General features: G+C 38.2%; 1 protein-coding gene across 8 annotated transcripts in view; it reads left to right on the top strand.

The window, feature by feature from the left end:
- Positions 1-13,246, top strand: part of TANC1 (tetratricopeptide repeat, ankyrin repeat and coiled-coil containing 1) — a 153,963-nt gene that overhangs the window by 137,627 nt on the left and 3,090 nt on the right. For all 8 annotated transcript variants that reach the window (XM_087710204.1, XM_087710179.1, XM_087710185.1 and 5 more), the window contains 7 exons: positions 1,570-1,703; positions 2,286-2,409; positions 2,689-2,864; positions 4,279-4,411; positions 7,407-7,498; positions 11,693-11,839; positions 12,325-12,425. In XM_087710204.1, the coding sequence (XP_087566330.1) occupies positions 1,570-1,703; positions 2,286-2,409; positions 2,689-2,864; positions 4,279-4,411; positions 7,407-7,498; positions 11,693-11,839; positions 12,325-12,425 (907 nt within the window). The remainder of the gene's footprint in view (positions 1-1,569; positions 1,704-2,285; positions 2,410-2,688; positions 2,865-4,278; positions 4,412-7,406; positions 7,499-11,692; positions 11,840-12,324; positions 12,426-13,246) is intronic.

The following is a 13,246-nucleotide window of genomic DNA, read 5'->3' as shown; positions in this document are numbered from 1 at the left end:
AGCATGAATAGGGGACTGAACTTTTTAAGGCTGTTACCTTCTGTGAAACAATGTTAGACTTAAACATTAACTTTTTTTTTTGTCACAACAGTGCTTGTTTATTTTAAAGTTTGTTTGCTTCTTTTGCCCGAGCCTCTTCTCATTTCTTTGTGGAAAGTGTGCAAGGAAAGTGTACTTAAGTAAATGAAGTTAATGCAACTTCCTATCATTTTAATGTTTAATTCTAATTAGTATTTCTGATTGTTCCCCATGCATAGTGAGGCTCAAAGCATTAATTTCCATTTCTTTGTATGATTTTTTTAAAATTAAGGAATGATCCTTTTCTTTTTTCAGTGGGTCTGTCTTAATTATGCAATGTACAACACTAGACCAGTATTTAAGAATGGAGAGGGGCTCAGTGTGTTTGACTTGCAGAAGATTGAAAATTCTATCTCCGGTTGGACAAAAAAAAAGTCTGCCTGGAATTCTGGGGTCAGGATGGAGAACACTGAGATGAATCAATCATGGCCTGATTCAATAGTGCAAAAGCTACTCTCCTATTATGCCAGAAAAGATGGATGCTAGAAATTAAATTCCAATTCCAAGTTTTGCCCACTGTGTCAGAAGGTAGCTGTGCACAAAAGCCAACATTTGTGAAACGGAGATTATTTGAAATGCTATGTGAGATACAGTAAAGTGAATGAGACAGCTTATATTGAGTACAGCAACTTTCAGCTGTTTGAATCATTTAGCTGAATAATGTCCTTTCCTTCACCCCCCCCCCCCCAACTTTTTTTCAACATTTGTGGCAGCATTCCTCTGGTCTAATGGGTCGCTGTCATATTTTCCATTTTGGATCAGCTTCTTGTTTAGATTTTCATTTAAACTTCTTTCCCTAAAGTCAGAATTCATCAGACAAATTAGAGATGGAGTTTTTTTTCAACTAGAATGGTTAGCATTCCTGAGCATATGGGTTTTTTTCCCAGAGGAACTTGTTTGTTTAAGCCCAGTGCAAGCTAATCTTCGGCCTTGCTTTTTCCCCAATATGGTATACTTGAGATTCATTGTTTTTGTATCTTAAGTGACCTTAGAGCTGTGAGCAATGCTGAGATGGAAGACAGGTTTGCATTCTGTTTTTACGACAGTGGATTGCCTTGCCTTACACCACCCATAGTGATCAGTTAGAAAGTGTAAATACAACTGTCAGACTGCTTGGGTCAGCACAATCCTAAAATAAGTTAAGAGTTATCCCCAATGCCGAATGTCATGGTTTTTTTTTAATTGTAAGTGTATTTCCTGTAGTATATTAAATAAACGGCCAAGCATATTTTAAATTTAGGTTGAGTTAAATAACCCTATTAAAATACGGACAAGCGTCCTGATTTTTAATGCAAACAAACTGGAGTATTTCCCTCTCTATAATCATAATGAAGGTTAAAATCTGAGGGTATAGGGAAGTTCCCTTTTAGTGATCATTTAATTATATGCTCTATAATACATAGAATGTTCTTATGGTTTTTTTCCTTAAAGTTTTTGGCCCCCTTTAAATCCTATATAGTACATTCTTTCTTCTTTTTCTTCAATTTTTAGCATTGACTGCTGCTGCTGGGAGAGGAAAACTGGAAGCGTGTGAGCTGTTACTTGAACACGGGGCTCTAGTTACAAGACCTAATAAGAGAGGGATACCTCCGCTTTTCTGTGCCGTGCGTCAGGGGCACTGGCAGGTGGGGCTATACCGTTACGCATAAAACAGCTTCATGGCAGAATGAAGGAAACATTCATAATTTCAACTCAGTAGCCATTTTGGAAATCAAAAGGAAATCTGATGAATTAACGAAGCCATGGCTTTGTTTAGATATAAGTACAAATGTGTAAAATTAGTTGATTTAGGAAAGAGTAGAGAGGGGAAGGGAGGGGAGAGGAGAGAAGAGAATTCTTTATTGGCCAAGCATGATTGGACACACAATGAATGTCTCTGGTGCATAAGCTCTCAGTTGTGGACAGGTGATTCTGGTAATAAATCCTTTGATATATATACTTCAGGTGGCATGTCCCAAAATAAGGTTGTTTTGCCAGATAATTATTTCTGGGACATCTCAAACAACTTCTGGGTCACATTTTTAGTTCTGGAAACTCCCTTCTACCCTCTGGTCAAGTATGGTTAGGAGAAATTTGTATTTTGTGGTTTAAATTTGTTTCAGTCAGCTGTAGGTTCAGATATTCATGTGAAGGTCATCTTTTCTTTTGTTTTCAATGATTGTGATTTGGCAGCAGGGCTAATGAGGTTTTTTTTTTCATTTTTCCAGATAGCAAAGCTTCTATTGGAACACGGTGCTGATATAAATTTAAGTGACAGGCAAAGCAGAACACCACTCATGGTGGCATCTTGTGAAGGACATCTGAGCACTGTTGAATTTCTAGTCTCTAAAGGTACAATGAATGGCTTCTCCAAAATGTTTTTTTTCCTAAATGACCTTCTTTTTCCACGTACTCTAATATAGATACTATTTATTATTGTTGTATTTCTGAACATAGATGGACTTTTATGAATCCAGGCAAAGATTCAAACTCCAGTTGAAATTAAATAGTGCATGTTGTGAGCTTTCTAGAGAAAGTCAAGCAGTTAAATGAAATTATCATATATGAATATTAGCTTAATTTTAAAAAGACATTTCTTCACTTTATTTATTTATTTATTTTTGCATGTAGGTGCTGATATTTCATTAGTAGACAAGGAAGGCCTGACAGCATTAAGCTGGGCTTGCCTCAAAGGACATAAGAGTGTGGTCCAATATTTGGTTGAAAAAGATGCTAAAATAGGACAAACAGACAAGAATGGAAGGACACCTTTGGATCTAGCAGCATTCTATGGAGACTCAGATATTGTAAGCCAGGATGCATTTTATCTTCTCTATCAATTTCTCTATCTGAAATCAAGTAAAACTATCCTTACCATATCAATTTGAATACCATTTAAGCAAATTCATTCTGCTCTTTTTTTATGTGCAGGAAAGACATTTTAACAGATTTTTTAAATGTAATTGCTATTTAATGTTGAGTACTTTAGAAATGCATATATTTTGCTCATTTGATTTTCAATTAAAATACTTTCAATGCTGTGTCACTATCAGATCAAAATACTGAAAGGAATAACATTATACCTTTTTTCTGCTACTTAACATCAGAATTGCATTGTTTGTTGTGAGTTCAATAGATGAGATGCAAAAAGATGCCTCACAAGAGGTCCTTGAGTATAGCTTCTGTATTAATTTTTGTAGTTTGGACTTTATATTTGTACATTGTACACTGTCATATAGCATGGATGTCTGTAATAACAGCTGCAGAACGATTTCTTCATCTAACAAATTTATATAGCTGCCAACTCACATATAGGTGACTCCACATGGCTTACAACATTTAAACATTTAAAAGATCCATCATAGAATAAAATCACATCATATAATAAAAAACCCTTACCCACCCCTCATGGCAGAATAGCACAATTAGATTAGCCACTTAATTAGCTCCATTTCCATCTATTGTCCTTAGGCCTACTAACATAGCCATGTTTTTATGGACTTTTGGAAAAGGAGCAGGGTGGGGACCAACTGTATCTCGGGTGGGGGGGAGAATGATGTTCCATAATAAAGGGGCCATCACTGAGAAGACCCCTTTTTTGTGGTTCAAAAATGACAATCCCCAATTAATGAAACCAGTAGCATTCCCTGCCTTCCCACGCTGGTGGGGATGGATGGATATAATAAGGGAGACCTGGACCTTCAAATAACCTGTCCCAAGCCATGTAGGGCTTTAAAGGTGATAACCAGCACTGTGAATTGTACCCGCAGCTTCTGCAGAAGAGGTGTCACAGGTGCAAGTCTAAGCTTAAGCAAAATTGTTCAGGATGCTGTGTTCTGAATTAGCCAAGTATAATTTTATGGTATTTTATGGTTAAAGTCTGGATATTCATAATATAAGTAGTTAAGTACCAAGGGCTTTTAAATACAATGTCTATCTATAGAAAGATTTCTTGAAGCTTGATGGAATACATCAAGAAATATCAATTAAACATTTTTTTCAAGATTATCCTTCCTGGAAAAACTGTCGTAGAGTACTTTATTGATCAAGTAATCTAAGCATTACAGTAGTAGAAAACTGATATACAAAAGAAATCCATGACATAACAGTTCCCGGTTGTATTGTTTCAAATTGAGGATTGAGTGGTTGCACCAGTTACCACAAAGTAATGTTGAATTTTTTAAAAAAAACTTTATTGCTTTATGTTTTCATTGTTTACAGGTGCAGTATTTAGTGGAGAAGGGAGCTGTAATTGAGCACGTTGATAATAGTGGAATGCGCCCGTTGGACAGAGCCATTGGATGTCGAAATACATCAGTGGTAGTCACCTTGCTTCGAAAAGGAGCCAAGTTAGGTCAGTGAAAGGTGTTGAGAAAATAAAATGGTTTTGTTTAGGAATGTTTCAAAGCCCAAACCATTTGCACTAGGCTGTTTTATAGATATGATTTTAGTACTAATATTATGCCTATCCTAAATAAACTGAGGTTTCTAGCAATCCAAATGTTATCTATTTTAAGTTAAATTCTTAGCCTGTAAGTATCCAAAGCTTGGGCATTAACTCCCAGGAACCTCCAAACTTCATGCTAAATTGTAATTACAAATGTGACAAAAATGTAGAATTATTAAACACATGAAGAATCAGATTAATAGTTCAGTTCATTCATATAAAATTTCATGTATGTCTGGTTTTTAGAGCATAGATCTCTCCAAAGGTTACATATCTGTTAACAGATCATGAAAAATTAGCAGCTATAATAGAAACAAAATAAGATTAGAAAGTACGGAGTCATCCAAGAACAAGACAGAAATAGGTTATTCCATATTGCTAAGTTTATTACAATATTTCTAGGCTGCCAACTCCACATGGACGTTCAGTGGTGCATAACTCATTAACACTAATACAAAATAAATATTTTCATTAAAGTTATATTAAGATCCCTCCCATGGCAATGCCTGGCAAAATTGCACTCTGAGTGTTGTTCTGTGAAAGCTATCGTGGAAGGCTGTTCCTTCAGGATGGAGCATATATATATGATGCTACATAACCTAGATGTGCTTAGAACTGAAGACAAGCTTCAAGATATATATTAGACAGGGATCACAGAGATTTATGGGTGGAGGGCTTTGTGTTTATATATATAAGCGGAAGCCTTTTAACACTGGTAAGGAGCTCGGGCTGGCGGGTGGGCCCTCCGGAACACAGTACTGGAACGGTATCTGGTGCTTTGGGCTGGCTCCGGTATGCGCGTTCCAGGAGTACTGCCTGCAACCCACCACTGGCCTGGATGATTTCTCCAGGTTTTCCTGGTGCAGGTAGGGTTAGACACAGTGGTGGGATTCAAATTTTTTTAAATTTTTAAATCCGGATAAAAAAAATTTAAATCCGGATACGCTTCAAGGTGCTAGTCGTCACTTATAAAGCCCTTCATGGTATTGGACCTGGGTACTTGAGAGACTGCCTGCTGCCAGTTACCTCCACCAGACCTATTAGATCCCACAGAGTAGGCCTCCTCCGAATCCCATCTACCGGCCAATGCCGATTGGCTACCACCCGGAGGAGGGCCTTCTCTTTGGCTGCTCCGGCCCTCTGGAATGAGCTCCCCGTGGAGATACAGACCCTCACCACCCTTCAGGCCTTCCGCAAAGCCCTTAAAACCTGGCTGTTCCGACAGGCCTGGGGTTGACGAGTTCCCGTCCCCGCTCGAACTGTGTGGTTGTTGATTGTTTTTAAATTCTTTTGTAGTTGCTTGTTTGTTGTTTTCCCCCTTGTTTGTATTCCCTCCCTTGATTTGTGAGCCGCCCTGAATCCCTCCGGGAATAGGGCGGCATATAAATGCAATAAATCCTAATCCTAATCCAGGTTCTGTGGGGTGGGTTGGTGTGCGTGGTTTGGTGGGCATGGCAGGGGAAGGATACTGCAAAATTCCCATTTCCTCCCCACTCCACTAACCTGTTTTCCAGCTCTGTTCTCCTGTGCAGGGCAACAGAAGAAGACCCAGCCTATCAGCTGGGACGCCGAATCAGCTGGGACTCAGGAGGCAGGGAATAGTTGGGGGCAGGCCCAGCCAGAGATGGTATTTGCCAGTTTTCTGAACTACTCAAAATTTCCGCTATCATTTTGCTAGAACCGGTCATAACTGGCTGAATACCATCTCTAGTTAGACATGACAATCCAACAGAAATCATTTGTCTAAAAGTTCTGGGGAAGTACTCTACTTCACACTGAATTTATTAAGTTATTTATACAGTTACTTATAGACTCTCCACTTCAACAACAGACTCGAAGCATTCAGGAGCAGAGAAATAAAAACAATAGTCTAACCTGATTTGATTAACTCAGACAACCCTTGTATTGTTAATGTCCTTAATCACTGGGACAAACAAGGAGGCAGATGATTCCTAGACAACACATCCAACTTGCATGGGTTCACCTTCACCTTGGGCCTTCTCACTGAGACCCCTGACTCTGGGCAAGGACCTCCATAGCATCTCCAGGGTGGAATGGCTTTGTTTCTTTGCAGACTGCGATTCTCCTGTGCTGCTTTTCTTCCCACTATCTAGAACAGTGAGGTAGGCTCAATTTCTTCTTGGGAACACTGGTTGAGGAAAGATATTTCCACACTTCCACAAGTGCAGAAGGGGGCAAATACAATTAGGTACTTGTAAGCCAAGAGCCGCTCTCTTCAGTCCAAGCATCAAAAAAATATATTTGGGTTTTCTTTTTCAGCCCTCAAAATATAGGCTTAGTAAAACCTGTAAAAATCCTATGATGTGTTCTTTTAAACAATACATCCAAATACCCAGGTTTGAAGAGATAGCTGTAATGACATACACGGATTTCCAAAAAACAGCAAGGTATACTAATATAGTCCAGTACAAGGAAACTGTTCAATAGCACCTTGAGTTTCAGAGCCCGCAGACTCCATTTCAAAGATCTAGGTTTGAGAGCAGCAAGGACTCCTGGGATTATTGGAAGACAGACTAAAGCATCCCGTTTTTTATGGGACTCTTGGATTGTGAATAGCCAGCCACTTTGTGGAAATAGTTGATCTACTTACAAGCAACATCCCCTTTTCATGTCAGGTTTCACCCTGAAAGTTCAACAGCCTAAAAGCGAAGATTACCTTCCTAATTGCGTTCTTCATTTGTAAAAGGGCTGGTTTCTTCTAGGCAGACAAACCATTATGCTGTAAAGCTTCATGTTTGGATAAAAATTGGGGGGGGAGGGGGGGGAAGCATTCCTGATAGAGTCAACTAAGAGGCACTGTTGAATTACATAAATATAGGAGTTGTCAATCATTTGAAAGATTTCGTAGAATGCATTTAAGTGTTAATTTTACTTATTTCAGGAAATGCCGCATGGGCCATGGCTACTTCAAAACCTGATATTCTGATTATCCTTCTACAGAAGTTAATTGAAGAAGGAAACATCATGTATAAAGTAGGTAGATACTTGTGCTAATTGAGATCTGAATGAATGAGTGAAAAAGTATATGTATTGGTAAAACATCCATAGAATGGATTACTAAACTACTGTTACGTGCAGAGGGGCTTTGTACTACAGTAGGTTTGCTTTTATTTGTAATATTAATCATCTTAGTCTTGACTGCAGGAAAAAGATAAATGAAATAACTTCATTTAAAATATAAAGGTGTAAGCAAGGCAATGGTTGCTGCAAATGGTTACCTCCCAAAGACCGATTAGATCGCACAGACTAGGCCTTCTCCAGATTCCATCTGCCAGCCAATGTCGGCTGGCGACACCCTGGGGGAGGTCCTTCTCTGTTGCAGATCCGGCCCTCTGGAACGAGCTCCCCATTGAGATCCGGACCCTCACTACCCTTCCGGCCTTCCGCAAAGCGACTAAGACCTGGCTGTTCCGGTAGGCCTGGGGCTGTTGAGTTGTCCAGCCTCACTTCAGATTTGTGACTGTTGTGTAATTTTAAACTGTTGTTTATTTTTTTATAGCCCCCTCCCTTTTATTGTAAGCCGCCCTGAGTCTCTTTTGAGAGTGGGCAGCATACAAAATTTAATAAATAATAAATAATAATAATAAACTAATGTTTAAACGTTGATTTCTGTACTCATACATGAATATAATTCAATGTAATCCTGATTCTAATAAGGTTTCTCTAACGACAGTAAAAATCACCTGAAGAAATAATATAGGTAACCGTGATCTCTGTGTAACCTTACATAAGAGACATAACAGTGATTAGTTGTGTACTTCTAACCAGTACATTCAGCTTCACAGATTTGTACCCGCAAAGGCTACAGCTCTAGAACCTTCTAAAGTTGGTCATTTTATTGGGCTGCTCCTTCCTATTACAGATGCCCCTTCAGAGAGTAGGGTTAAGGAGCTTGATGTGATAAGAGGCTCAAAAGGAGGAGTGCTTGAATGTGCAGATGATTACTTAGAGGAATTGCAGCTATAGAAAACCGAACTCTCATTATTCTTTATGACTCTCTACGTGACACATATTAGAGAATAGAAAGCATATTGTAGAGTGATGGTCTGTGATAACATAGAACAGTAGACTGCCTTGTGTAAAGCTGCATGAGGCCAGTCAGCAACATCCAAGCAGTAATGCTGAATGGGTTGGAGCTGGGAACACTCTAGAAGTATCCTGATTGGGTATCCTCTGGCAGTGGCAGCAGACATAAAAGCAGCCCTTTAGACTCTGATGAGCTATGAAGTAAGCCAATTCCCACCATGAAAGGCATGGAGCTTTGAGGTCTTCGTGACAAGAAAAAGTGCTGAGTTTTCTGGCATGCGTATAACTTTCCTTGTGTGGAATATTGTAAGGTTCACTGGTCTGCAGAGCACAGAGTTCTCTGGTGTGACATACAGAAGTAATTAACCAAGAGAACAATTTTCATGGTCAGCAGCCCTTGGAGAAGTAAGTTGCCTTAGGTCCTAGCAATTTTTGGAAGACTTTTGAGAACTAGAAGACGAATACTTCATAAACTGAAACCATCCAGTATCTTTTAAATTAAAGATTGAAAGGGGGAGGGGAGTGATTAAGGGAGTTTGTGCTTATTCTCCAAAGGGAAAAGAGAAGTGGGCAACCTAAAGAGTAGTGAGACGTGGAGGGATACACTGGACCCTGTGATTTGCCCCTCCTTTCCGCTCAATTTCATTTTTAGATACGTAACTATGACAGCCAAGTCCCCTGTATGGGGCACCACCACAAGGGACTTTAAAGGAGTAACAAGGGAGGCTGAACCAATCTAGATGCCAGTTTGATGATGAAAGGTAAAAAAGCCCCTTCATGCCTTAAAGCAGGGGTGTCAAATTTGATTTCATTGAGGGCCGCATCAGGGTTGTGTTTGACCTCTGGGGGCTGGTGTGTGTGTGCAGGTGGGCGTGGCCAGCTCAATGTCACTCCTGTCTGAGGCGCCGATGGTGTCCCCAGCACTCTGCCAGCGAAATTGGGCTCCCGACCGGCGTTTTCACTGGCAGAGTTGCAGGAGACTGTGGCCCCTGAAAATGGAGCTTGGGAGCCCATTTTCGCTGGCAGAAAAACCGCAGGCCAGTCCTTTACTGTTTCCAGGGCGGCCCCACTGGCCAGATCCAAGTACCCCACAGGCCGGATCCGGCCCCGAGCTTTGAGTTTGACACCCCTGCCTTAAAGCATTTGTTTTTAAATGAGGCATAGGAAATTGATAGCTGTGTTTTAAGGATAAGGTGCATAGGATTCTCCCTGATGGAAAAACATATCTCTCTCGTCATTTTATGACATTTCCACAAGAAGTTAAAAGCCCTGGCCAAGGAGTAATCTTTGAAACTCAGCTCAGTAATTTGAAATGCTAAAGACTGAGATAATGATAAAGCTAACCTTTAGAATGTTGCAGAACCATAGTTTGCACAGGCCTTTGTGGGTGATGAATAAAACCAAGACAGAAAGGGGGGGGGGGGGAAGTACTTCACAGCTAACAACCATCAGCAACTGCCCTCTGCAGCTACAATATGATCCCAGGAAATGTTGATGTTGGTTTAAGGAGTTGCCAAGTGATGCTACATATGCATTGATGTGCTGTGAAGCTGCCTTTCTCCACATTCAAAACAATGCACAGCAAGGCTTGCCTTAAGTCAAGACAGTATCTGTATAAGACAGTGTTTCTCAACCAACTTTAAGATGCATTGACTTCAACTTGCAGAATTCTCCAGACAGCATATTTTGTGTTTTTTAAGTCTACACATTTTGTAAAATTGCCAAAGTTGAGAAGCACAAATATAAGGCAATGTACTGCAAGTGGAACAGCAGGGAGCGCTATTGCTTCTTTACACACATTCCAAATAGAAATTACCCAACCATTGCCAATTATATTTTAAATGAATGTGCACACAATTTAATTGAGTCTTGCTTAGGTTATATCTCAGGTCAGTGGACACTTTATAGAGAAACTAAGGACATTTATAAATACATACCTCCATAAATGTGTTACTCTTCAAAACATGTGAAGTTGTTTACTTGGATGAAGAAATTTGAACTATCTCCAGATGTAAGGCAGTGTTATATTAGTAGTTAAAATATATTGGATGTCTTTCTGTCCATTACAAACAAAAATCAGTATGATAACCTAGGTTGAAATTAATTAAATGATGTTCAAGCTAAAGTTAAGATGCAAGTGATAGATTGTATTTTAATGAGATTTACAGAATCTTAATGAGATTTATGGAATTGCACCTGATCGCTCCTACCTTCACATTCTTTTTATAGAACTATCATTTGTGAATTTGCCTTATAGTGTTGATTAATTTTGATTTAAGTGGGTTTATATATAGAGACAGATGTTTTAATAATTAACTTCATAAATGTTATCTAAATATACAGTTACTACTATGCACTTTTCCTTCTGAAATATCTGTAAAGTTGATAAAATCCATGCATAATTAACTATAGCAATGTAATTTACTCATAGCTTTGTAGTCTCTGGATTTGTTTTGTTTAGTGTAATCTTTTTCTCCTTACAAATGTACATGTTAATAAAGCAGAAAATACCTGTAAATAAAATATTACTGCATTTATGGCAAGCATAACTTGATTTAAATGAATATTCAAAGCACTGCCATGTGTTTAGTTCAGGTGTAAAGCAAATATAGTTAAATTTCAACAACCATATTATTTGCTTCTGTCCTTGATGTAAAAGATCATTATTGTTGAAATCTAGTTAGCTTCCAAAATGAAATAGCTTCATAACTTATAAAACTGATTGGTAAGATGTTACACATTTACATAAGATATTATTTTAAAATATTTTAAATATCACAGTTTTATTAAGATACAGAATGCAGGTTCAGATTTAATTAGTTTTTACAAAAAAATATTTGCGCTATCCTATCACAGAGCAAACCCTTGCCTATACAGATAGGTCCTGAAAGTAAACATGCAAGCATTCCTCAAACAATCTGCATGAAATTCCAAGTCTATGTTATCCTGTAAAAAAATATTCTTAGTAAAATATGTGAAGTACTAAACAGTATTACTACTTATCAGGAAAATCAACTTTTTTTTTTTTTTAAGTCTTTCATGATGCCCACTGGACAACCAGTTTATTTTAAAGGCAAAAATACTTTTAGCAGTGAAATATTATTATTGTTTGGTTTTATGGTATTATGGTTTGATCTGCAGAAAGGGAAGATGAAGGAGGCAGCACAGCGTTATCAGTATGCCTTAAGGAAGTTTCCTCGAGAGAGTTTTGGAGAAGAAATGAAAGCTTTCAATGAACTCAGGGTTTCCTTATACCTGAACTTATCAAGATGTCGTAGAAAAACTAATGTAAGCTCCTTTTCCAAGTTTTTCCCCATGGTATAACTTGCAGGAAATAATTCTGGGTAGAACTGCCAGTTTAGATAATACTAAGCAGCTTTTTGGGATAACGGGCAATTGCCTTTAAAAAAAACATTTGTAATGACTTAAGGTTTCATCCAAGAATATAGAGTTTTTGAAAGTTTTGGCTCTTTTAGAACTGTTTAAATTGGATGGGGGATGAAGGAGAGGATGATGGGCACCATCTAAATGTTTTGTAGACACTATATGGTTAAGCCCTGAGTTATATGACTGCTCGCATGTCTTTCAGATATCCAGGTTTTCTGAAGGCAACTTGGATATACACATTTTCAATTAATGACAATCATGTGTAGCTTACAAACAGATTCAAACAATCTGCAGAAGTGGGATAAGGAAGATGTTTTGAGATTATCTAAACAGATACTCCTCAGTCAAATGGTTACATTAATTTCTGCACTGTGATTTTTTGGCAGGATTTTGGCATGGCAGAGGAATTTGCTACCAAGGCCCTTGACCTCAAACCCACATCCTATGAAGCATATTATGCTAGGGCAAGAGCCAAGAGGAACAGCAGGTACTTAAAGCCCTTTTGCAATAACATTTATTTTGGTGATATTTTAAAAAATGTGCAAGAATGATGAATCGACCTTCAATATTACATTTAGATAAAAGAACGAGAGGTTTTCTACTGGTTTCCATGCTGTTAATGGATATTTTGTGTTAATTTTGTGTACTTTTATTGGTTGATGCTGGCAGAATTTCCAATCTTGGTGGGGTACCATGATGGCCCGTGGAGCTGAACAGAAAAATTCTTAATTGACAGAGTATTATGAGGAAAAAATTAATTGGGATATTTTTGGAAGGAGCACAAAAAATGGCTAAAATCACCTCCTTAAATGCCATAACCAAACACTGACTTCAAATGAAATTGAAAATAGGAAACCATTGGGATGTGCAATATATATGAAACAGCCCTATCATCTTTTTTGTGATAATTTTCTAAAAAGATGGAAAACAATGCTTTGCTAAAAGCAAGGCTTGGTTTTGTTCATCTATTTCCTTTTCAAACTGAGGTACATTTTTTGGACTGGGCTTTGCTCTGTCTAAAACAGCAATACATTAGCTTTTTTGAGTTAGGAGCCACATTTTAAAAACTGGATGGGCCCAAGCTAACAAATACATTTTATATCATTTAAAGGTAATAACAGAAAGTTATGTTAATTAAAACATTACTTACATTATTCCATATTTAATTTAATAGGGTTAGATTTTCTATTCTTTGTCAGTAATTTTTGAAAGAGTTTTGAGGCCTACTGTTCCTGTATTTGGGAGTAGCAGGTTATCCTGTTTTGTTGTTCATAGAAGACAACATTTACCAAGTTATTTATCTTATCT

Source organism: Thamnophis sirtalis, unplaced genomic scaffold (assembly GCF_051295495.1).
Source record: "Thamnophis sirtalis isolate CommonGarterSnake01/CBP01778 unplaced genomic scaffold, rThaSir2_p1.2 scaffold_1, whole genome shotgun sequence".
Lineage (NCBI taxonomy): Eukaryota > Metazoa > Chordata > Lepidosauria > Squamata > Natricidae > Thamnophis > Thamnophis sirtalis.
Note: the sequence above shows the minus strand (reverse complement) of the source record. Positions and strands in the feature narration are given on the sequence as shown.